This window comes from Phyllostomus discolor, chromosome 10, assembly GCF_004126475.2.
Source record: "Phyllostomus discolor isolate MPI-MPIP mPhyDis1 chromosome 10, mPhyDis1.pri.v3, whole genome shotgun sequence".
In the NCBI taxonomy this organism is placed as follows: domain Eukaryota; kingdom Metazoa; phylum Chordata; class Mammalia; order Chiroptera; family Phyllostomidae; genus Phyllostomus; species Phyllostomus discolor.
Genome location: NC_040912.2, coordinates 47,137,775 through 47,163,411, shown reverse-complemented (window position 1 = coordinate 47,163,411; position 25,637 = coordinate 47,137,775). Strand labels below are relative to the sequence as shown.

General features: G+C 40.0%; 2 protein-coding genes across 12 annotated transcripts in view; one reads left to right on the top strand and one right to left on the bottom strand.

Moving 5' to 3' along the window:
- Positions 1–13,270, top strand: part of SRPK2 (SRSF protein kinase 2) — a 240,576-nt gene extending 227,306 nt beyond the window's left edge. For 3 of the 7 annotated variants that reach the window (XM_028525146.2, XM_036010744.1, XM_036010743.1), the window contains 4 exons: positions 2,164–2,233; positions 2,877–2,969; positions 3,363–3,455; positions 11,607–12,037. In XM_028525146.2, the coding sequence (XP_028380947.1) occupies positions 2,164–2,233; positions 2,877–2,969; positions 3,363–3,455; positions 11,607–11,791 (441 nt within the window). In that variant the 3' untranslated portion in view covers positions 11,792–12,037. Of the gene's footprint in view, positions 1–2,163; positions 2,234–2,876; positions 2,970–3,362; positions 3,456–11,606 lie in introns of all 7 variants that reach the window. The other 4 variants (XM_028525147.2, XM_028525150.2, XM_036010741.1 and 1 more) reach the window with 3 other exon arrangements.
- A 1,159-nt stretch (positions 13,271–14,429) lies between these two features.
- KMT2E (lysine methyltransferase 2E (inactive)) overlaps positions 14,430–25,637 on the bottom strand; it is an 89,684-nt gene continuing 78,476 nt past the window's right edge. For 4 of the 5 annotated variants that reach the window (XM_028525180.2, XM_028525179.2, XM_028525182.2 and 1 more), the window contains 11 exons: positions 25,167–25,475; positions 23,424–23,678; positions 23,114–23,258; positions 22,320–22,570; positions 21,883–21,939; positions 21,181–21,744; positions 19,927–20,213; positions 19,054–19,142; positions 18,819–18,944; positions 18,511–18,608; positions 14,430–17,821 (listed from right to left, as the gene is read on the bottom strand). In XM_028525180.2, coding sequence (XP_028380981.1) covers positions 16,319–17,821; positions 18,511–18,608; positions 18,819–18,944; positions 19,054–19,142; positions 19,927–20,213; positions 21,181–21,744; positions 21,883–21,939; positions 22,320–22,570; positions 23,114–23,258; positions 23,424–23,678; positions 25,167–25,475 — 3,684 coding nt within the window. In that variant the 3' untranslated portion in view covers positions 14,430–16,318. The remainder of the gene's footprint in view (positions 17,822–18,510; positions 18,609–18,818; positions 18,945–19,053; positions 19,143–19,926; positions 20,214–21,180; positions 21,745–21,882; positions 21,940–22,319; positions 22,571–23,113; positions 23,259–23,423; positions 23,679–25,166; positions 25,476–25,637) is intronic. The other variant, XM_036010740.1, reaches the window with a different exon arrangement.

Sequence of the window (25,637 nt, the reverse complement as noted above, 5' to 3'; positions counted from 1 at the left end):
TTATCAAGGTTGCAGTGGGAGTAACTGACTGAGTGGAAGGGGGCCCTCTCTCACGGCTTCAGAGCTGCCAGCACGAAAGGAGGTCGCAAAGAGCAGAGGTCATGTGTGTTCGCCTTATGCCTGTCCTGTTTGTCAAGGAAATCTCCTTACTCTGCGGAGAACCAGGACTGGATAACATGATAGGAGCCTTCATCCTGTTCTCTTCCTTTATCTTTTCAACCATTTCATTGATAGGCTCTTTTGACTTAAGGATTTCCTTGGAAATATGTGGGTGCTAATCAAAATGGTCATCTTTCAAAGAATACTCAGCTGACATATCTTAATGTTAGGCTGCATGAAATATGTACAGCTAGACTGAAATATTTTTTAAGATTAATTAGAACAGTGAGCAAGCACCCCGGAAGGGTTAACAAGCAGCCGGCCTTCTCCTGGGAGCATCTTGCCATGCAGCTCCTTGGGTCTTTCCCCATTAAGATTTCACCTTTTCGCCCTGGCTGGCGTAGCTCAGTGGATTGAGTGCGGGCTGGGAACCAAAGTGTCCCAGGTTCGATTCCCAGCCAGGGTACATGCCTGGGTTGCAGGCCATACCCCCAGCAACCGCACATTGATGTCTCTCTCTCCCTCCCTCCCTCTCTCTCTCTCCCTCTCCCTCTCTCTCTCTCTCTCCCCCTCCCTCCCTCCCTCCCTTCCCTCTCTAAAATAAATAAATAAAATATTTAAAAAAAAAAAAACATTTCACCTTTTCCTCTTACATGGTTATAAAATCGATTGTGTCCTACGTGAGGAAGATTTCTTCCCGCCATTCAGTTTGTAATCCAGTTGTTCCCCTTGGACTTGTAGCCAACTGTGAGGTTTTTTACCTTGACCTGGCATTGGCCCAGTGTCTTTACTGCTTAGTAGGTGGAGAGGGGAGGCCCCAGGTGAGGACATTCTCAGGCACTGCAGCACCGGGGCAGCACCTTACCCTGTGCTGAGACTTGACATGGCCAGGGCCTTCTCAGACTCAGGTGTGGCTTGGGCAGGGATCCTGAGTTCATGTACTGGTGGTCCTGGGCTCAGAGCACCAACCCGGGGTTTGTGTCGAGTCCTGGGAGAAGGCCTCAGTGCAGGTAGACAAGCCTTCCCGGGGGTGCCTTCCCCGCCGTGTGCTCAAAGACAGAAGGAGAGTAGGTCAGTGCTGTGACAGCTCACCAGGCTGGGAGTTGGGATGGTAGTGCCTGGTGGTGTGGGGAGCGCCATAGTCCTGGATCCACCGGCATCAGTGGAGGGTGAGACCCCCAGCACCTTTCAGAACTGCAAGAGCTGACACAGAGTAGAAGTTAGTATGGTAAAAACCAAAGATGGAATCTAGCTTATCCTGTTTAGTTTTGTTTTTAAAATCTACTTGATCAGAGCAATAGCAGTTGCCATCTATATATTGTTACCAAATTAAACTCATAGTCCTGGGTGTGTGTGTGTGTGTGTGTGTGTGTGTGTGTGAGAACACCTGGTGGAAGTGGGGACTAATGGCCTCCCCCACACTGGTATGCTGGGAGCAGGCGGTGGTCACCCAGGGAGCCAGCTTTCCTTGCCCTCCTTGGGAGGCATTGCATGGTGATCTGGTTTCTCCAGGCCCCAGGGGACAGAGCAAGAGGGGCTTCTTAGGCTTTAGGTGTTCCTTTTGTTGAGTCAGAAATGAATGCAATGATGAGGAGATGCTGAAAGTAGCCCCCTGGGTTTACTAAGATTTGGAGGTCTCGGCTTTAAGAGAGCGGCAACACCCATTGTCCAGGGGCCAGGCTAGTCCCCTGGGTGAAGGCTGGCTTGGGTGTCAGACAGGCCTGGGCCTGAACTGAGTCCTTGTGCTGCTATTAGGGGCCAAGGACAGAGGTCCGGCCAGGCCTCCTCACAGCTGCTTGTGGGCACGCAGATGTGTCTAGTTTGCCTCTCGCAAAATGAAGAGAGTGCCTAGCCCCTTTCATCTTCAGTAGAGGAGATGTAAGACTGTTTCTGAATCTTTGAAATTTCTGGAAGGAAGAATAAATTTGGTGTTGGGCCCATTTAGGTGGTTCTTTGGTTTGATACAGATCCTTATAAAATGTAGGTCTCTTACACAAGGAGAAACACTTGGTGACTCGGGAGCCAGTCTCTGAAGTGCTTAGCATGCCCTCTGTTGTGTCCTAGGCATTTGAGCTGGCAACGGGAGATTATTTGTTTGAGCCGCATTCTGGAGAGGACTATTCCAGAGATGAAGGTGAGTAGTGTGCCTGCCAAATGCTTTAGTCTGGGTCTCTTGAGGGTCCTGAAGTTCTGGAGAGTATTGTTGTGTTTGTACTGAAACAGAGCTACGTACTGGTTTTCAAATACCAAATTCCGATGCTTGCTTTTTTTTTTTTTAATTCATTTGAGCTTGAAGCACCCCCAGTGGCAGTGAATGGGCAGAGCCTCCAGGCAGGGGCAGCACCCGGAGAACCCTCCCTCCTGCCACCCCAGCCCCACGTGCAGCCAGTCAAGAGAGGCCCGGCCCTACGAGCCCCGAAGCCTCTCCATATCTCTGTGGTCCTTTGCCCACTGAGCTGCTGTTTGTCTTTCTCTCCTTTTTGGGAGCTGAGTTGAAAACCAGGGAACTCTGACTTGAATTCCATCTGTAGACCTCCATGCTTAGTTGTTTGCAATGCTGGGGTGGCCTGGGGTGAGCTGGCATCAGTTGCTAGTAATGCTCCAGGTGGTACCTGAGGCCTGCCTGTCCCAGAAGCCTCTGCATGGATGTGCTGCAAACATTGTTGATTTGGATCTGTTTCTGAGTTTTCACTAATTTCGATTTTTTTCCCTCTTCTTTTATCCCCACCCTTCCTCTGCCCCTCCCACTCCCATGTCCTGTTTTCTCTCCTCCATAGACCACATAGCCCACATCATAGAGCTGCTAGGCAGTATCCCGAGGCACTTTGCTCTATCTGGAAAATACTCTCGGGAATTCTTCAATCGCAGAGGTAGTACCTCTTCTTTTTGAAAAGCGCCACGATGCAGACAGAAACGGAATAACAGCTGCTGATTGCAGCATTAATGGTGACAAAGGCATTTCTCCTAAATTTAAAAAACAACCCAGCAGAATTCCTGTGCTGATTTAAAAGTTGAGAGGGAAGACTGCATTTGGCCCAGTGCCATGGTCGCCCTGTGCTGTGCATCAGCTCCTCTGCAGTGCCCTCTTCCACCGGGCGCCTGCATCCGGGCACCTGCATCCGGCCACAAGGGCAGAGCCAGTGCTTTTGATTGTTCAGGTCGCTCTCTGTTTCTGTCTGCGCGGGCGGTGGCAGTGTCTGCATGCAGTGTACTGATTAAACTGTCGTGTGTTTCTGTTTTGCTGGCAATGTTTCCCAATGCAGATCACATAGCATTGATCATTGAACTGCTGGGGAAAGTTCCTCGAAAATACGCTATGTTGGGGAAATATTCCAAGGAGTTTTTCACCAGAAAAGGTAACGGTATTTATGCAACACTAATTTCAGCATAATCCTCTCCCAGAAGGAGAAATTATGCTTTTGCATTTGGGCATTGGAGAAAAATCTGGACTTTTATAACCAGGGAATTCTGCTAAACACAGCTCCCAAGAAATCAGCCTGAGCGAACCAGCTGATGTCTGTGGATGGAGAATTCTGTAAGAGATGGCCTCCCGAAAACCCTCGACCTATCCCACACCTCTTCTCTCCAGCTCTCAGTACCAGTCTGTGTATTATTTATGAAAAAGAATTAAGTGATCTCTAGAAACCAGCTAAACATATCTTTACCTTTTCCATGTTGCTCATGGAGCCAGATTGTTTCTGCACTGGAGCAGAAGTGGCCTAGAGACTGGACCGAGCGAATGTCCATTGACGTCCTCTTTGATCTAGAGGGTGTAAGCCTGTGGGATCCTGCGTGCCTCACATTCTTGCAGATCAAATCCTGTTCTCTCATTGCAGTACTTTACTCTGTGTTATATTTAAAGAACCTCTCCCCAGGGCCATATTCTTTTGTGTGAGCATAGCTAGCCCTCTTAATTCATGCCTTCTCAGCATAAGATTTGTTTTTTGGTTGACACACTGTTAAAGAACTTTTAAAGTTGGTGTGAGTAGGACATGGAGTTTGTAGAAATTCTTGCAAGTCCAGGATATTCCTTCTCCCCTGCTGTAGCTGGATTTGGAGTGCCAGTCTGACTTCTTACTTTCCTGTGAGGTGAGGAATCCTTGTAGGGTAGCGCTTCCTGTTAAACACCGGAGGCCTGGGAACGAGCCCTGCAGAGATGGTGGTTTCCTGCTCCACCTACCTGAGCACACGCACCATAGCACCCAGCTTTTCGGGACCACCCGGTGGACAACCTGTGACATATGTAATTAGGCACAGTTATTTTCTTACTACTTTTTTAAGGCTTATCACAAGAAAAAAATTGTTAGAGAAAACTATTCTTCAGACAACTGCGTTAACTTCAGTTCTCAGAAGCTGCTCTTCAAGTCTGGGTCACAGGAGCAAGGTAGAAAGTTCTGCACCCCACATGCAGACTCTCACACATAGGCCCAAGCTATCTGTAGGGGCCTCTCTGAGCATCCTGAGGTCACCTGTGCCCTAAGTGGCAGCTGCCCTGAGGTGTCATGCTTGTTAGGCTTTGCTGCACTCCTCCAGGGACAGCACTTGCTGAGTTCCGGCTCAGAAGCAGCTGTGGGCCTGCCACCCTCTCCTCACCTCATTTGGCAAAGGCTGTCTTCAGAGGACAGGTTGGTGACTGATGCATAGTGAACTGATACTGGCCGGGGGGGTTGGTTTCAGCTCAGAGCTCCCTGTCCTGTGGCCCTTTGTGCTGAAAGTGGGCTTTCAGGTTGGCCTTTCCATCAGCACTCTTGCACCTGGGGCAACTTGTGATCTGTGCCCTTCCCGGCCAACACACAAACGAAGCTTCAAGTTCTTGTTCAGAACCTACTGTTCCATCACACGTCATTATCAAACATGTGCTTGAGAACTTGCCTACGTGCTTGTTTAAAGGTGACCTGCGGAGTTGAAATGCATTTAGCATTCTTGGTGTAGACAGACAAAAACATCTGATTCGGTGTTACTGTGATAACTACAGTCTTTTTTTTTCCTTCCTTTGGGTGTAAAGGAGAGTTGATGATTTGGCAAGAAATCCCCTAAAATGACTGGAATTTGGGGCTTAAGTTTTTTCCTAATTATTGTTTATTTATAATAACAAAATCAGAAGGGAGGTAGGGTTTTTACAGAAGTTATGGGAAGAATATTATGATGAATGAGGGCCGTCATGAAAATAGATTTCAGGCTGAGGGGCATAATGTGTTGCATGAAAGAGGCGTCTGGGCGTGCCTCCCTGAGTGACATGTGTGAGAGGGAGGGGACACGTCCAGAAGGTATCCAGCCATTTGTATCAGCCTCTATGAAAAATAGAGACACTTATCAAAGAAGATACAAGAAACATTGTATGTAGGATAGAGATGCTTCAGTCCCCTCCAAATTTAGCACCTTGAGACCTCACACAGTTCTCCCAACTGCCATCAGCTGCCCCATCATAATTTTCTTGAATCTCATTGAAGGTGTGAAATCTCTTCCCTCTCAAAGGTGATTTTAGTTTTGGGAAAAACCAGAAGTCACAGGGTGCCAAATCTGGGCTGTATGGGCTCTCACCTGGGTGATTTGGTGTTTCGTCAAAAAACTGCATGAGACATGAGCAGGCATGATGTCATGATGAAGCTGCCAATCACCAGTTGCCCATAGCTGTGGCCTTCTGAATCACCTGAATAGTTTCTGTGGAGGGATGTTCAAACTTAACGCAAAATCTGATGCAGATTCATTGTTCTATGCGCTCAGTCATTTCAAATGCTACGGCCACATAGTACACATGCTCACTCAACAGTGTCTACCACCCCCACTGACTAGTACAGTGAAGTCATCATTGTTCACACATGTGCATTCCAGTCTACTCTCCATGGCTGCCAGGTTATATTGATGTCACACAAACTGTTCTTGTTATATGAACAGTGGCTGGACTTTTTCCAGACATACTGTGTACATTTTGGAAAGAATGGGATAAGGTATTCATTTACATTTTTTCCCTAAAATACCTTTGTGCCAGAACTGATAACAAGAAAAGCAAAATTGAAAACCATTACTTTGCATACGTCACATTGGAAAGCAGCCAGCATTGTAGCGGAGTAAACGGCAGATTTTCCTGCTCTCTGTGGGAAGCAGATTTCTCCCTACTGTGAGTCGAGGGAGCAAGAGTTGAGTCTGCATGTGAAAGCTAAAAATCAAGTGTAGCTGAGTTACATCTCACTTATAATTCGGGCCCTGTCCTGTTAGGTGCCTGGTGTGCAGACAGGCTGCTTAGGACTGATCTCAGCATGAGTTTGACTCTTGAAATAACTAGACCTGTTTCTCCGTATTAGTGGGTCTTGAAACTTTTAAACTATTAGTATTTTAACTGCAGCTTATTCTTAAACATTACTTCTGGGTTATAAAAAGTCTGTTTTTTCTTCTCAGTGCTAGGCTCTTCCCAGAAGCAGAGCTCTGTGAGAGTGTGTGAGTTCCTGCTGGGTTCTCAGAGCCTGGCTTAGGGGGAAAAGCCATTTAAGTCAATATTTAGTTACCCAGTTTAAAAACATTAACCTGGATCCAGCCATTGTTTTGGATGGAAGCCTGCGCAGGGCAACAGTAAGTGTCACTCTGCCTGGGGCGACTCCAGGGATGCTCCCCACCCCCACCTGCCTCCTGGCATCATTGCCCAGAGCACCTGCTTTCACCTGCACTAGCCCCACCCCCTGCTCTGGGGCTGCAGGAGAAGGCCCCACCCCCAGCCACAGTGGCAGCAGAGGACAGGGTGTGAGCGTGATTGTGCCCTGGAGGCCGACTGTAGTGGCCCAGAACTCCCCGTAAAGGGATTTGGAAAATAACAAACCATAAGCCGCAACTGATCATAGGGTTGAATTACTATTTTACTCATTTATTTTTGAATTTGAGCACATAATGTAAAAAAGAAACTATTGCTACAGGTTCAAGTAAATTCTATTATACTTCATCCCACTTATTCCTGTCATTTATTATGACCTATTAGTGAAATGCTTGTTTTTATTGTATACATTAACACATTGGAATTCTTTTAAAGTTATTTTGTTGTATGTTTTGTACCAACTTTTATTTTTTAAAGAGTATTTTTTTAAAAGATTTTATTTATTTATTTTTAGAGAGGGAAGGGAGGGAGATAGAGATAGAGAGAGAAACATCAATGTGCGGTTGCTGGGGGTCATGGCCTGCAATCCAGGCATGTACTCTGACTGGGAATCGAACCTGTGACACTTTGGTTCGCAGCCCATGCTCAATTCACTGAGCTATGCCAGGCAGGGCATGTACCAACTTTTTATAACAGCTTTTTTATAACATGTCCGTGCGTCATTCATTCCTGAGTGGACGAGCTGTATTTGGTTTCTAGTTAATGGACATTTGGGTTGTTTCCACTTTCTGGCTGCTATTAATAATATTTCTTTGAACATTCATGTACAAGTTTTTGTGTGGACATGTGAATGCACATGTGTGACAACTGAAATACAAAATTTTCATTTTGATGAAGTCCAATTTTCTCCCTGTTTTAGTTACTGTACTTTTAATGTTGTACCTAAGAACCATGCTGCCTACTTCAGGGTCACAAGGATTCATTCTGTTTTCGTCTAAGGCTTTTCTGTTTTAGATCTTACATTTAGGTCTGTGATCCATTTTGAGTTAAATTTTGTGTGTGGAGGAGATAACAGTTTAAACAGAATCTGAACTCAGGTATTTACCTACATGTACTTTGTAGCAATGTGTTCAAATTTTGTATTTTGTGTCTTTGTACCAGTAAATTTATCTGATAGGTTTCCTTTCTATGTGTGTGCTATTGAAATTTAATAAATTTCATACTGTGTTGTCTTCTCTAGTTACCAGTATTTGCTTAAACACTGCACCAGGCTTTGCCTTCGTAGTCCCCCATGTGTGGTGTGAAACCTCAATGCTTGTATGTTTAATTGTGGAATATTATCATTTCATGGGCAAAGTAATATATTTCCCTTTACAAATCTCTTAAAATAATATCTACGAGATGCATAGTGGAAGTGCTTAACTTTTTCCTAAAAAAGTAACCTAATAATCTAGGATGGCAAATACAGTCTTGGTCTCGAGGCCTTTGCTCCTGAGGAGGAGCCTTCCCCCAGGGCCAGTTCCTCATTTCGGAGGCCTGTCCAAGTAACCCAGCTCCAGAGCGTAGCCCAGGGGCTGCTGAGGGCTGCACTGGTGGCAGGGCCCCCATCTGGTGAGCAGCTTTGTTAGTCTCTTGTTTGTACACATTTGTGTGAGAGCTGATGACGAGGAAGGGAGAAAGGCTGGAAATGGCTTAAAAAGCACAGACTGCCACAATTAAGTGTCTGGATACTTGCAAAATTTGTTTCAGCAGAACAAATCTTTGTATGTTTTCCTAAGAGAAAACATTGTCAAGGCAAAAATTCTTTACCTTGTGAGGGAGCCACTTACCTTCTTTCTTTATTTTTTATAGTAAGTAGCGGTGGTAGTGCAGGTTGCTGTTTCCAGTGTGTCATCCGAGGGGCTGGGGCTGGTGAAGGGACTCGAGGCCCTGGCTCGTCAGATGAGCCTGGGTTTGGCATTTGTGCTAGTGGTAGGTGTACACGTTTGGGGGCTTAGGTTTTGTTTTTAAGTAACCTTCAACTAGTTGTAAGATCACATTTCTTATCATTGAATTACATGTAAGAATGTACACTTACAATCATAGGGCCTAGGCGAATTTATTTTGTTTTTTCTTGGAATTATGTATTGTTTCCAACTGTCCACATAATCCACATATTCTCTTCAGAGGCGATTCAGTGTTCTGTTATATTGCAGTGTTATTATGTATGCAGTACCTACTGGTGTTTAGGATTATTTTGCATATTGTCCTGTTCTAGACAGCATGTTTGCATAGTTTTTTATGTGTGATTACCTGGTCAAAGTATGTTAGATATTTTAGGTTGTTTGGGGGTAATGTTTTTGTCAGTTTATAGTGGTGCTAGTTAGGTCTAAATAGTTTTTCACAGCCTCTCAGAATTGTTTAGATCATTCTTATGAAGATTTTAAGTCATCTTTGGGGTAAACCACTTCTCTCTTCACTGAAGACTGTGCATGCTTTCATGCCTCGTGATGGATTTTAGTTAGTGAAAACTGACACCTTCAGGACTACATTTCTTTGTTGTTCTGAGCAGATAGTGCTTCTCAGTAGTTGCATTCATTCCCAGACCTGAAAAGTACTGGTCTTTATTCCAAGTCAGAGTAGATGAGTATAAATAAATAAAGCTCTCTTCCCTTCCTAGAGAGCTTGTTTTAGCATGTTACGTGAGAGCTTTCTCAGTTTGCTTTATCCTTGCTTGGGTGAGATGAACAGTCACTATAAAATCAATAGAGCCCTGGCTGGTGTAGCTCAGTGGAGTGAGTGCCAGCCACTGATTTGATTCCCAGTCAGGGCACATGCCTGGGTTGCCAGCCAGGTGGCCAGCTGGGGGTGTGCAAGAGGCAACAGATCCATGCATCTCTCATACATCAATGTTTCTCTCTTTCTCCCTCCCTTTCCCTCTCTCTGAAGGTAGATAAATAAAATCTTTAAAAACAACAAAATCAATAGAGCTGCATTATAGAAAATGCAGAGAGAAACAACCTTATAATAAAGCTGGTGTTTGGGGCACCTGCTTTATATCTTCGGTGAGCACTTTGAAGATCACTGTTGTGATTGTGTGTAGAACAGAGTTTTGACTTCTTTTACTACCAAATATTTTACCACAAATTTTCCTCCCATATTATCTAGTAGTAGTAAATAATATTCATCAAATGGGTGTACCATGGTTGCTTGTGTTTTTTTTCAAACCACCATTCTTCTGTTACTGAGCATTTAAAATTTTGAGCGTATGTATAATTTTGCAGTGAGCATATTTTGGGGGTGGGTGGTGGATGCCAGCTTTATTTCCTTAGGCTAGATTCCTGGAAGTGGAATTTCTGGGGGAAAGGGAATGGACATTCAGGGATTGCATAGACTTTGTTCTCATGGAAGGCGGGTCCACTGCCCTACTGTAAACCCAGGCCTGACTGCAGTCTGGAAGCCGAGCTTAACTCCATCCCCAGGCCTCACATTGGAGCCAGAAGTTTATTTTATAACCAGCTTCTTTAACAAGAAACTTTCTGTAAAGATGTTTTTATTCAGAACTCTGTGCACATCACGATTACAACTCAGTAGACATGGCAGTTCATAAGCACATACATTGGAAGAGTATAGGCCAAAAGAAAAGGTCCTGGTGGGTTGGGATTACAGGTCATTTCTGCTTTTGTGTTTGTAATTTTATGAGATGTTTTTTTATAGGAAAAGTGTATTTCTAAATTGAGCTGAGTAAGTGGGTAGAACAAACCAAGCCTCCTGAGAAGACCTGTAAGCAGAGAACTGAGTCTCTGTTACTGCCTATCACTGTGAAAATTCACTGTGTTGGTCAGATTGTAGGTGAAAGGGGAGAAACTGGCCCCCGCATGGCTGTGCCCACTGGGGGCTGGGCATGCTTCAGCTCTGTACTGGTTGCAGGACGTGCTCTGGGCCCGAGAGGGTGTGTGGAATGGGGCGCAGCTTTCTTTGGAAGCTGCTTTGGCAGACACTGAGGGGCACCCAATGAGGCCTCTCTTTGGGCAGGGGTGGGGTGTCCTATAAAAACTTCTAACAGAGAAAATGAGTTATTCATAATGACACTTATCCTATGGCAGTTTGGCTAAAAGGTAACTTTTTCTCCTGTTATGAAAAAGACTTTTATAGTTTCAAACCATTTCCTGCCTTGTTGGTCATTCTGTCACATTTATACTGCAGCTAAGCACATTCTGAAAAGAGTAACTTCAAGGTTTGCACATTGATGCCCTGATAGCTTAGATTTTACAATGTGCAGAAATGAGTGGTATTTGACTTGGGTTGGTATGGATCTGTGCTGTCTGGTATAGTAGCCACTAGCTACTTGTGGCTACTTACACTTGAATTAAAACTTTAGTTCTTTACTCACACCAACCACATTTCAAGTACTGAGAAGCCACACAGAGGGAGCAGCTACCCTGTTGGACAGAACAGATGAAGTTCTGCATCTCTAGCATCACAGGAAGTTCTCTTAAATAGCCTGTTCTAGAGGAAAAGATTCCTTTTTCTTTGCATGGTAACATGCGAAATAGTGGTCCAAAGAGTTTAAGAATAGTGTGTATCTTGACGCTTTTTCTAAGCAAATTTGCAAGTTGCAAAGGATACCAAGCTGGAGTGGGAGTGCCTCAGTCTTTGTGAATGAAAACATCCTGGGTCTGCTAATTTAAAGAAACCTAGAATTTTTGTGAATGAACTAGTCCTTTTAAGTCAGTGCCTATTTAATTACATTTGACGAGCTTACTTGAAATATAACACACTTGCTGATACATTTAATGGTTCTGGAGGAGAAAAGCTGTCCGGCTTTATTGTTGCATAGTGTTGAGCAGGTAGGTATCTGCTTCGTTGAAAAGAGCCTGCCTGGAATGAACATGGGAAATGCAGATTTGGAGCTCTCTTGACAGTGCCTGTTTCTTCCCTGTAGGAGAACTGCGGCACATCACCAAGCTGAAGCCCTGGAGCCTCTTTGATGTACTTGTGGAAAAGTACGGGTGGCCCCATGAAGATGCTGCACAGTTTACAGATTTCCTGATTCCAATGTTAGAAATGGTTCCTGAAAAACGCGCTTCAGCTGGAGAATGCCTTCGGCACCCTTGGTTGAATTCTTAGCAGATTCTACAAATAGAGCATTCTGAGCTAGCAAATGTTTCCCAGTACATTGGACCTAAATGGTGACTCTCATTCTTTTAACAGGATTACAAGTGAGCTGGCTTCATCCTCAGACCTTTATTTTGCTTTGAGGTACTGTTGTTTGACATTCTGCTTTTGTGCACTGTGATCCTGGGGAAGGGTAGTCCTTTGTCTTCAGCTTAGTAGTTTACTGACCCACTTTCTTCTGGAAACAATAACACGTCTCTAAGCATTGTTTCTTGTGTTGTGTGACATTCAAATGTCTGGGGTTTTTTTTGAACGACAAAACTTTCCCCCTTGTGTTTTGGCAGGTTTTGTAACTATTTATGAAGAAATATTTTAGCCTAATACTATATAATTTACAATCTTAAGAAATTATCAAGTTGGAACCAAGAAATAGCAAGGAAATGTACAATTTTATCTTCTGGCAAAGGGACATCATTCCTGTATTATAGTGTATGTAAATGCACCCTGTAAATGTTAATTTCCATTAAATATAGGATGGGAATTCCAATTTCAGAAAAGCTACCAAGTCTTGAGTGCTTTGTAGCCTAAGTTGCATGTAGCAGACTTAGCTCCAAGGAGTTGTACAAACTTTTCATTCCGTAACAGTCCTTTTTCATGGGATTTTAAACAAAGTGGCTCTGGGTTATGTCATTCCTTATATGGCATTTTAAAGAAGGAAAAAACATACTTCCCACTCTAAAGTACGTATTATAGTTTAGCATTCCCCTTCCTATTTTTGCATATTTTAAAAGTACTTTTAAGGGAAAAGAGAAATTCCCCTTTAAAAATGAGATGGCCTGGTACCATGTGGTGTTGCCTCCTGCAAACACTGTAAGTTAAAGTCTACATAGATTAAACTGGACAAGAGAAATACGTTTGGTGTGTGGAATGAAAAAATATATATATTTTTTGGAAAATCTTGCTCATATTTGTCTAGAACCAAGGTATGGTATATACAATTTTCAGTGCACAATGGGCAGAAAGAACACTAATGCACACCTCGGAGGTAACAGTGAGCGCATACATTCCGTAGGCATTTTTGTGTGTAACTATAGCCAATTTTACTAGCTTTTTGGTTGTCTTTCTATGCACTGAAGTTGAGAAAATGATTTCCCTTCGCAGGTTGCACACAATTTTGTTTATGCGTTTCCTTAAAATTGTAGAATCCAAGACACAAACCATAGTAGGCAATACAATTTTAGAATGTAATACAAAAAGGTATATTTAGCCTCTTTTAGGAGTCAGTGGATTGACTGCCAGTTGTTTTTTTTTTTTAATTTTACATTTATTAAGGTGCCTCCTTTTTCTTGACTTTGTCCATTAACAATTTATCCATATGCCTTTGCAATAACTAGATTGTGAAAAGATAACAAGTGTTGTAACAACAATCTATTGTTTGAGGTGCTTGCGGTTGTTTTAAAAATTAAAGTGTTTTCAGGTTTTTTTTCCAGACATTGCCTTGGTCATTGGCCTGTATTTGAATCGATACAACCAACATTTACTATCCATTCAGTGTAGTGTACCCAAAACTAAGGGAAATACCAGCACTACCACTGCAGGAAATGTAGTTCTGTAACATGAGAATTAGGCTTTATACAAGGAAATTACTCATTGTCTTACAAGGGTATAGAATGTGGATTTAGAAAAAATGCTGTAGTATATACATTTAATGCCTAGAATTTCAACGATCCTTTTTCAGTTGTTTTATGAAAAACATTAATTACACTGAGCATTATAAATTTTCTAACAGTGTTCACTGTGAGGGAATAAGACACACAGTCCTCTTTGGAGTTAGCACTATATCACATATCAGTGTGAGGTGGATCATACATACCCTCATTTATGAATTGTGCTTCTAAGTTTTTCTAATGAGGCTTTAAGTTACCATGTGGGTTCTATGACAGATGGTGACTACCATATCCACTGGAACCATTCTTATAAGAACCAGAGTATATTTTATGTCTTCTGTAAATCTCTAAAGAATTTTATCAGGGCTATAGCACACTTGAATGAAATTAATCTAATGCAGTTTCAACTGTTAGAAAATAAACTGTTATGAATTTTGAAAGGATCTGTCCTTTATGATAAAATAGCCTAACTAGTTTACAATGTAAAAACCAATTGTTCTATAAGGAATATACATTTGTATTAGGTATAGTACGGTTTTTAGCAGATTCTTGGTGGCTTAATGATAATGCATATAAGCTAAGTGAGAACTGCTAGTTATGAAAAACACTATAGCCAGCCCAGTGATTTTAGTTGAATGTTCTATCTTTTCCTCTAGTCCATGTGAAGTCTTCATGGAAATGACAAGCAGTGGATCATGTATGAGATTATAGCAGGTTCAGAAGCTGACTGTCTGGATATTAGAATTGCCCAAAGGCAGAGAAAAGGAGGATATAAGAGCTTCAAAAAAGCATAATTTTTAGGTGAAAACTGATTTATTAACCTGCTTCTGCCTGTGCCTGGATCATATGTAATTAACTAATTACTGCTTCCTATAGAGGTAGAGAGTTTCCATTTGTATAAACAGTCAAAATTCTTAAATTCCACTTTTTTTTCGTCCATGAATATTTTTAACTTTTAATTTTTCGTAAAGGCCCATACTTGAGGTAAAGGACAGTATTATGGAGTGAAAGAATTAAATAAAAATCTGCAGTTAACAGAAGAGATTCTGCATATATTATTTATGTAGTAGGCAAATTTGTGAGGAATAAATCCTTTAAAGAGATGAATATTGATACTTCACTTTGCCTAGTTAACTTAGCTGTACAGTGTCAGAAACTATCAGGATGGGTGATATGGAGCCATTTCCTCTTGGCCAAGTGTTTCTTTTGATAAAGTAGACTTTTGTTTGATAAAGGCAATGATGGTAAGGTTAACCCACATTCTTTTAAAACTTGAAGCTGATTAGGATTGATCCCTAAATGCAGCTGTACTAATGTACTATCATAGGCTAATTTCCAAAAGGAAATGAAGCTTTGAAGTGTAAAACATTACATTACTGCCAAATCCTAGTCATTTTAGTCTGCTGACTTTTTTCTTCTACAGTGCACAGTATTTGTATACTGTGCAAAATTGTGTCAAGTAACTGGATGATGAAAAAAGTGTTCACAAATAGTGCCATTACTATTAGTTATACTTAATCCTCCTGAGGACAAAAGAATTTTTTTATTTTACCAAAATTACTAACATTTTATATTTCAGCAGTAAAATTCACTTGTGAGGCCATTTTCATTTCACTTGAAAGATCTAAGAATAATGCCTTTACACTTCAGTTTTGTATACCCAATTTTTTTAAATGTCCTTTTTTTCAGACGTCATAGCTAGACAGTAAATGTTAATTTAAGGTTTTAAACAATTTTGATTAACGAACAGGACATGTTTTAAAACGTACAAATTAGATGTTCCTGTGTATTTAGACAGGTACTCAATATTGTCAAACAGTTGGTGTAAATTGAGATGTGTAACTATATCTTGTGTGATGCTTTAATGGTATGGGTTCATTTTGCATGAGGGCAGACATATGGAGCATTTACATGTTTCCTGTTTCTTGCTCCTGCAGGAATGACAAGCAGGGACATTACACAACAGTCCTTACTTCCTCCTGATCTTGCTACAGTCCACCTGAGGTAGTAGCTGCTAAAGAAAATGGAAGGCTACTTATAAACTGTATCCAAAAAAAGAAAACTTTCATAAAAGCACTTGCTTAAACAGACCCCAATCTCAGAAGCTGTACAAGACAATTTGGTAAAACTGACATAATTGTGATTTATTAACATGAATTAAAATGCCCAACCAGTGCTTCAGTGTGACAGTATATTTAAAATTAAAAAAATTGAAGGCCATATACTGTACTACTTTCACAAAGATCACACAGTTTTGCAAAGACTTGTAATATGTACAATGCTATATATCAAATGAAAAAAGCTGTAAGCAATTATATACGCAAAGGAAATGCAGTATTTACAGTTTGTCAGAAGACATTAAAAATCATCTATACATTAAATTACATTTTGCTTGCAAATAACTGATAAAACAAAAAGAGCCATGTTCACACCAAACTATAAAAATTTGTATTGCATTTTTCATATCTAAGATGCACTCACAGAATTGCTGAAGGAAAAAAAGAAAATCCTCATACTGCCATTGCTTAGCTCTGTACTTAATGCATATGTATAAAATAATATAGAAAACATTCACTAAATGAATTTAACTGCAACAGAACTTAATCATGTAGCATCAATTCTGCCAGGAAAACAGCTGGAATGTTCGCTTACAAAATAAAGATACCTAATACTGGCTTAATAGCACATTTTTAAAGGAATTTGAAAAAGCAAAAATGGGAAAGATACAATGAAAGAGCACTGGTGTTTGTTTTTCATTTGTTTTAATACAAAGTTTCATGTACAAGCTTTAAAAAGTACCTTAACAGGTACATATGAAATATACAGTTTATCTTACAGGAACATTTTTAAAAAATGTTTTTGGGAGTCCATTTTAATGCCACCCTGAACCATGGTAATTGTTCTGAAATGTTGGTGGCACCTGTGCTCTGTGAACTGGAATCTGTCCAGGCACTGGAGATGCCTGCTGAGGTCCTTGAACCCCGTGTGGCAGAGCCACAGAGCCAGGATGAGGACAGAACCCTGAAGCAGGTGTTGGAATACTGTTTGGTCCTTGGGGCTGGAGATGAGGACCTGCGACTGGTAATGGACAATGTGGCCCTGTTCCAGAAGGCTGGTGTTGGGCTCCCGGTCCCAAAGTGGTGTGATGTGTAGCCTGTGAGGGATACGGTGGTACAGCTGGATGAGCACTTGAAGGAAAAAGTGGAGGTCCTTGATGAGGTGGATGGTGTAAGGCTTGAGCTGATGTGGTATGATGCCCAGAAGCCAAAACACTGGAAGGCGGAGGAGGTGGTGGTGGGGGTGGTGCTGAATTTACAACATGCTGGTGTTGTGCTTGTAGACCTTGGAGTCCTGTGGAAGGATGGGGTGGTGGATGGTGATGAGGGGCAGGACCAGGAGGTGGAGGGGGTGGTGGCAAATGGTGTCCAGCAGTTTGAGCATGAATATGTGACCCAGGGGTGACAGCATGAACAGGCCCTACTACATGTGCTACAGAGTGTTGCTGATGGGAACTTGGCTGTTGTACAAGGTGTGGTCCTGGAGCAGGTGGAGGTGGAGGAGGGGGTGGGACGACAGCAGCGGAAGTTGGATGGTGAATAGTAGGGTTCTGAGAAGGCAAAAAATGCCCTGGAGTGACATGGTGTCCTGGAACTGTTTGCTGGCTTGTGGTGCCAGGAAGTGCTTGATTTGGTCCTGATGTAAACACAGTTTGTTGGGAAAGACTACCTTTAAGCTGATTATAATTCTGAAAGTTTGCAGAGGGCTGCTGGTTTTGATAATAGGAAGAAGGAGGCGGAGGGGGTGGAGGGGGTGGTGCTGTGTTGTTCAGACTTTGTTGGTTAAACGGACTGTAGGTTGCCGAAGATTGTCCTGAGGGTGTCTGTGTAAATAACGCTCCAGAAGTTGCCTGCTGAGTGTTGGTTTGAAGGTTCTGTGCTGCAGGATAAAAGTTCCTCTGAGGCTCTCGCTGAGGTGTTCCAACTTGAGGTGATTGTGAATGGTGAGGCCGGTAGGGAGATCCTAACTGCTGTGAAGGAGGCTTTGGTGAAAGATAACCGTGCTGGACAGGGGTATGAGGCGTAGATGACTTTGGAGGGTTTTCTACATGAGGTGATGGAGGACAGTGCAACTTCACTGGTGCAGAGGACAGCTTTTGTGAAAGCTGCTCCGATGAATTACGAGCAAGTGGCTGAGGAGGATGATTCTTTGAAAGTGCTTGGGTATTATTTAATAGCTGTTTTTGTTGGAGTTCTGTTTTCAGGTGAACACCATTCTCAGCTTCTGCCACAATACCTGTTGCCTCCCACTGGGAATCTGATTTTGTGAGTATTTTCCCATGTGGTTGAACAGGAATTACAGGTCCCGGTGAACCAGGCTATGAAAAGAAAAACAAATCATATAAACTATTTACATAAATTTTAAGAAACAGTTTTATAAAATATATTGAAGTTTGTTAATTATAGAGGATTGGGATATTTAGGTAATTCAAGAAGTTATAGTAATAAATAGGCTTAAACTCAATTTTCCTGGTTTAATTTTTATTTCAGACAAGTTAAGGAAATAATGATCTTTAAATTTAACCTGCTTTTCCCCCCTAAACAATGATACCTGTTTTGGGGACTTAACTGTGGAAGAACTCTAATAACTCTAAACACTTACCAAGTTTCAATTCCATGACTGAAACCTCTACACCCAACCTATGATAAATTGGTTGGGGTAAATAAAGCTGTTACCCCCGCAAACCATTCTGGTTGTAACATCTTTCACAAATGATCACATCTTCATGATCCAGGATGGAGAAAGCATTTATTTTAAATGAATGTAATCTTTAGAGAATTTCATAAAAAGACTATGAATTTCCTAAATAGCAATAAACTAGGGGTAGTATTCTTGGAGAAAATGTAATCTACTGAAGTACATTTACAGCATTAGAAAATTTAATCAAATATTAATAGGAAAAGCGTCCAGAAATTACAAACTGATTATTTGGCACAGCAGAAAAATCTGTGTGCGTGTTACCATCCACTTTTCTGAATGGCCATGTTTGAAGGTCAATGTTATTACCTTGCTCATTTTTGGAGGGCTTTTACAAGTATTTTGAGAAATATCTGGGGATGGACATTCATTTACAGTCATGGGTTCTAGGTTTTCAGGATCAGGATCTGTAAAGCAGAAAAAAGTATAAGTTAAGTGCAAAGTTCCATGAAATTTTCCAAAAAACTATACCTTTCCAAAAGTATAGTAAGTGTTAAATTGCCTTTTTACTAACACTATGAAGCACTGTGCATTCTACTATTCAAACCAACTTTTTATAAAGACCCTCTCCTTTCTGACTTAAAACCACAACCCTGATAGGTCATCTGCTTACTGACCTTCCATTAGTTCACTGAAAGAAGGGACTGGGCCCTTGGATTGCAACTGGGGAATGTGATTTGAATGAGATGAAGGTGAAGACAGAACATGACTCGGTGAACATGGGACACATGGTGATTCTCCCCCTAGAGATGAAGCAGAAGCACACCCAAAGAGAACATTAGAACTGCAAAGAACGAGGGTGCACAGTGATTAGCTGACTCCACTTTTTAGCAACAGAACAAGCTCACTTACCACTATCCTTATCTTTTCGGTGATCACTGAGGAGTAAAGCTCTCTGGTAACTCCTTTCTCTCACCTGCTCCACTGAAGTTGAGGCAGTCCTTTCAAATAAAATCATATCATTAATTCAAAGAAGCTACTGCTAGTTAGATTATTCTTTGTCCTTGATGGTCAAAACATGCCCTCTTAGAGCAAGAGTTTTTGTTCTTTTGGGAAAAAACTTTGGTGTTCAGCTTTGAAAACAGTACCTCCCACCCCCTTAACAGCTTCAAAACTGAGATTTTCTCCTCATTTATTTGAGGTACTCAGACTCCATTTCTTTGTTTTAATCAATTTCTTAGTGAAAAGGAGCGGGGGGCGTTGGAGGGGAGTGTATTAACATTCAGAATGTCACTTCAAGTTACCAAATACACTGCACAAATTACCTTGTGTCTGAATTGTAAAGTCAGCAGGAAGCTTTCAGGGGCAAGGGGGGACCAAGGAGCAAAGTGAATGTGGTCTCCTGCCCTTTGTCAAGACCCTCCTACAGCCACCTGCTCCTACTGAAGAAACACTACACTTGGTTCTTTCAAGGTAATTGGTAAAGAAACTACAAGATATAGACTATGATAAAGGTTCTTTGGAGAGGAATCTTTATGTGAAAACTGTCAAGGAGTAAGCACAATGGACTTTTAACAACGCAGACAAATGTATAACTGGAAGAGGATTTTTGAAAATTATGTCTGTAAACCTCTATTTGCTTAGCTTTAAGAGAAAAACATTAACAAAACCTTGTTCTTTTCAGAATAGCATACTTCAAATATTTACATAATGAAGACTATTTTAATTATAAGGTATTCTACTTGTAGTTTTCAAGTTACCAATTAGTTTTTTAAACAGGCTTACCACTGAACTTCTGGTTCATTCTTCTCAGTGGCAGAAACTTCCTTAACTGCACAGTTATTGCTGGTTTCTTCTGAAGAAGCATTATAAACTGTAGCTGGTGTTGGTAAAGGTAGGCCAGCACTGCTTTCTATCTGCTCCCCATTTTCACTCCTGGTGGCACACCCATCACCATTGTTGCTCAAGTTTCCACTTGCTTGAGGTGATACACTAACCAATGGAAAGTGTTCTGTCTTAGAGCCACTTTTCCTAGCTTCACGTTGTCTTTTACGGTATTCTAACAGAGAAACCTTAAGAAAGATAAAGAAAAGGAAATCTTTTATTCTTGTTTTATATGTTAGTCAATCTATTCTTTATAAAGAGAATTACTACATTTATATTAGGAAAATTATGTAAAATAATTTGATTTTGAACAAATAATAACAATAATAATTATCAAATGCCTACTATATGCCAGGCATTATATTTAATGATTTACATACATTATCTCATTTAATCCTCACAACAACCCTATGAAATAGGTATATTATCATCCCCATTTTACAGATGAGGAAATTGAGTAACTCACTCACTCAAGGTCACACAGCTGGTGAGTGTTGGAGCCGGGATTCGAACCTAGGTCTTACTTGAAAGCCCGTGCTCTTTCCACTATACTACATTGCTTCCCACAAAGTTGCCAACTGGACTCTGTTATAAAAATTAAAAGCACACATCACTAAAATTCTTTGACTTATAAAGCAATAAGCCTATTAACAAATAAAATATGTGTTGTAGTTTCTCCCATTCCTCTGAAATAAGGCATTCTAATTGTCTTGCTACATATGCCAAATGAATGATGGAGGTAAGTCAGAGAATTATATAATACTTATTCAAAATACAAGTAATACTCTGGAAAAAGGCATTTTTTTAATGCAAGACTACCTGTTCTATGTAAAATAAAGGTAACACAAATATTATACAACTTTGTTTATTTGGTAGGAATTACTCTTTTGGTTAAAATAATCATGTCAAGATTTCGATCTCTGAAACCATGCTCATTATAAGAAATTTTCCACATGGCTACAGTGTTTTACTTCTCTGTTGACATTTTCTAATTAACTGGACATTTACAAAAGGTTTAAAAATGTACATATCAAAAATTCAACTTGAATAACCATATGAATGCCTTACATAATACATATAAAAGCTAGTTATTACCCTCAGGAGGAGAATGAAAAAAACACTATTAAAAGGACTATAAATCTTTAAATTTGTAACCTTTTTCTTTTGTGGTGGATTCTGGGGAGTGCAACTTCCGTCGATCAAATTGTCATTAACAGTCCGTCCGAAACCAGATACAAGCCCATCTTCTGAAGTACAAAACACAGGTGTTTCCATAAACATGCCTCTAGTATCATCCTGCATCAGGCACTTTGACTCACTTATTCGGAAGCCTCCTCCAACCTCCAACTGATGTGAGGGTGTCAGGTCCCTCAAGTTAGAGTTTACTGAGAAGTTAACGCCTGTTCTGTCAGGACTCTTTACCCAGGAAGAATATATTGTGCCCCGTCCAGAGTGAGTAGATTCCAGTTGGCTGTTAGAATCAGTCCTGTCATGTGTAGGTGTTTCCATGCTTTTATGTAAGGCAGTTTGCTCGATTGCATCAAGTCCCAGTTGAAGGTCTGAGACAGATTCCTTTTCTCCAGGGCACTGCCTGTTCACTTCAGTCCTACTCCTAGGGCTGGTATAACCAATAGTCTTTATTTCTTGCAGACCCAGTTCAGTTAAATTAGAATTTCTAAAAGGCCCCAATGTTAACATGGTTGAAGGTCTGTCATATCCCTGTTTACAGAATAAAAAAAAAAAAGTTACACAACCACATCTTGAGATTGATACTAATTATTAAAGCAAAGTAATGATATTAGGGAAAAATCGCCAATTTAAATAACCTTTCTGAATACTTGAGTAACAACCCCTTACCTCTTGACTATAAGTGCGTCTCTTAATTTCTGGAGAACTTTCTGGGGAAGAAATATTCTATATAAAAAGAAATAATTACAATTGAAAGTTAAAATATGTAACTAAATCCTTGATATTTGTAGAAACAAAAACTTAAAATGAGAAACTAGTACATAAACTTTGGTTTTAAGCTTTACTTCCATTTATCATAAGATTATTTGCTTTAAGGTCAATTTGATATACAGTCACTGAGTCTGACCTCTGTATCAGTAAGATGAAAATTACATTCATTTTAGTAAAAAAAAAAGTTAACATTTACATAACTGCATGCTCTAAATTCTCTTGGTTTCTTAAAAACTCTAATTTCACTAAACCAGTTATTAAAGTCGGAAAATACAAGCTATTAAAACATTCCCATCCCCGTGGGGTTTTCTTTTTTCTTCATTTAAATTTCTCACCTCAAAGTGCATGGTATTTCCTGGTGTGCCAGGAGTTACTGGGGTAACTGGTGAATATATGGGCTTATAACCATTTCTACAAGTTTCATCATCTGATTTTATTCGTGGAGGAGTGGCAAATGATGGGTCCGTGGAAGTAATATCTATGTGAGTTGGTGTAGCATAAGGTGAAGGAGTAGGTGTGGAGGTTTCTGAGTAAGCAGAATCTAGCAACTGATAAAGTCTTCGTTTTTTAAGTGGTGTAGTTAAATCTGTTGGGTGAAAGAATTTATAAGAAATAATACTGTTGGTATTTGTTATGAAGATCAAAACTTCAACAATAGTAATAATGATGACTTTCATCCCCAAACAAGTTCAGGGTTTTTAAATATATTACTAATATGAAGCACTCTCTCCCTACCCCCCAACTTAGTAAATAATTAATTTTACTGTTAGTATGCATTATCTTGCCAGAAGGCTTATAGGCCTAGGGGTCTCTAAGAAATCTTAGAAGTAGAGATGTTAATTTAACTGATTTGTAAGAATCCTTTTTACTTTTTAAATCTGTTTGAAAAGCAGCCAACCCAAAAGTCAAATATAGTCCAAAAATTCAACCATTAGCTCCAACATTAATGGTACTGCAAATTAAGGCTTTCATGCCCATCTTCATCCAAAAGGTCAGAGGACAGAAATGAAAACATATGTAATAAAGTGCTTCTTTTGTAAAGTATATTATAATAACTGGAATATGCCTGTTTATATAATACACATCTGGCCATATTCTTCACATTAAAAGAACACTGAAAAAATGGTACCTGGAAGGGAACAGCTTTCATTTAATAGTAATGGACTTTTATTTTCACCATTGACTGTAGGACTTCTGGATCTTTCTTGACAGGATAAACTAAATCTATGTAAAATTGTTGAGTTTTCTTCCTCTAGAGCTTGTTTCAACCATCGCTGAAATACATTAAGCAATAAATGAGAAGAAATTGATTTGTCACTGTTTATATAGCCTATGACTGTAGAGCTGATTCCAAAAGCCGTTTCACTACCAGGAATAGTAGTGAGCAATGAGATTGACATTGGGCTCATCACAGATTTTTATATCCCAAAAAAGTTTACCTTCTTGCATGAGCCCGAAATGTTTTCAGTAGGTTCTCTTCTTCTCCTTTTTTCTGAAAGGAATGGTGAAGTAAATCTAATATAGTGCTTAGGAGTAGAGTACACATGGGGACTGTACGCGAGACCTGGTAGAGAATTAAGCTGTGTAGCTAACACTTCAGGATCCGTGGTTATGCGCAGAGGCCTTTCTGAAAGGCTTTCTGAAGGTTTTCCTGTCTTCTCATTCTTCTCACTTAACCACTCATTGACCAAGTGCTAGAGAAGAGAAAAATTTGGATCAGTATACAGATTCTCCTATACAATATTCTAATACACAATTTGAAATGAATGTGTTGCCTAAAATGATGTCCCCCAAAATCAACGTCACTGTACGTTTCCCTTGGTTATCACTACTCTTACTCCTAATTTTTTTTCACACAAAATATACAGTAACTTTCATAAAACAGTAAAATCTAAGACACTTCAGCACCATCTTATAATCACAAACACTAAATTTAGGTTTGTTACTGCTTCTATTATAGGTATAAAATTTACATTGCTTTGTTAGAAAAATCTCATTTGGGGTGGTGCTTTTCTACTTGGCTGCCCATTAGAATCTCCAGATGAGACTAGTGCATATACATTAAAAAAAAAAAAAGCTGTCAGCATTGACAATCACTACTGATTGAAGGTGTGTGACTGTAGTGCTATAAATTTATTTAAATTCCTAATCATTTAGTTGGGTAATAATTAACAAGCAGGGGTGATATTATAACTAATCAAGAAAGTAGCTTCTTTTTTAAACATGAGTTTTCCTTCCATTAATCAAAATCACAAAGAAAATTTTCTATTACTTTTTGTCCTTCAAAAGCGGGCAAAAATAACTGCTCATTGTCAACACAAGTAATGGTTGGTTTGACCACAATCTGCGAGGCAGTACGGAGAACATAAACTTCAAATGAAACAGAACTGTGTTTACATCTTATCTCCAACTAACCCTCTGACCTGCCATTAAAGTGTACTCCAGGGTTCATCCTAGATGTTTTACTAAGTATATTCCTCATGGTTTCATAGTACCTACAAAGTACTGAATTTGTTAAGAACAAAGACAAGATAAGTTTGAAAGTATTTTGATACAGAAATGTATGAGGATACATTTATTATCTATCTCTCTGCTCCATCCAGTCTACTGTACTGTATTTGAAAATGGAAAAAAAAAAAACCAGAAGCTTCACAAAAGATGTTCTGTTATTTCTATACTCAGGTTGGTTTTCAGTAAATAGTTTCCCATAACTGCTTCATTAAATTTGACAGTAAGTTTTCAAAGATTTTTTTATTAATTGGTCTAAAACTATTCTTTCTTATAAATTTTCATGTTCTTAGTATATTCTGTGGAAATCCAGGACTTCTTCACATTTAATTCTTATAATCTGCATGTAATATATATTAAAAATACAAAGACCCCAAAAAGAAATAACATCTAAAACTAGTTACTTCTGATAAGTGTAAATTTAGTACAAAGGTTAGGCAAAATTATTTAAAGAAATCCTGAATTGCAATAGTAAAACCAAGCCTTGATAGACTCAGTATTATCATTGCCTCCATAACAGTAATGCAAATGTTTATATTAACTGATTGTATAGTTTTGCAATTCTCATTCTTAGCTAAAAAGTATAAAAACTATGCCTCTTTCTTAGGAGATGTTACATATTTAACATAAGACAGGTGTTAGGAAACAGTTCTTACGTTCATTGAGATTCATACCTTCTTTGTTTTGGGGTACTTTGTAGGACATTTATTAAGTGCTGGAACTTCAGATTCAGTAATTATTTCTGTAAGTGCAGTTTCAGTTTCTGGCTCTATTGCAAGTACAGTATTTTCAATATCATTTTGTTGTGAAGTAACTTCTATATCAGGAGAAGATGGCTGGATATCCGAACACATGCTGACAGTTCTATGTCTCCGACGCTGCTGTCCAATGTGAGTCCTACTGCGAGAAAAACTTTTTCTCTGTTTTGTTCTATTCACTTTGGCAGGAGTTGGCTTGCTAGCAGTTTCTTCTTTTGCTTGTTCCTAATTCCAAATACAACAGAATGGAACTTTTAACACTATGCTTACATACGTGAGAAACTGAACTCTAACAGCACTAATGTATTTCAGAAGCTAACTTCCCCAAACTTATGAACTTCAACATATACTAAGTTGATATAATTAAAAATATTCTTAACTCTGAAA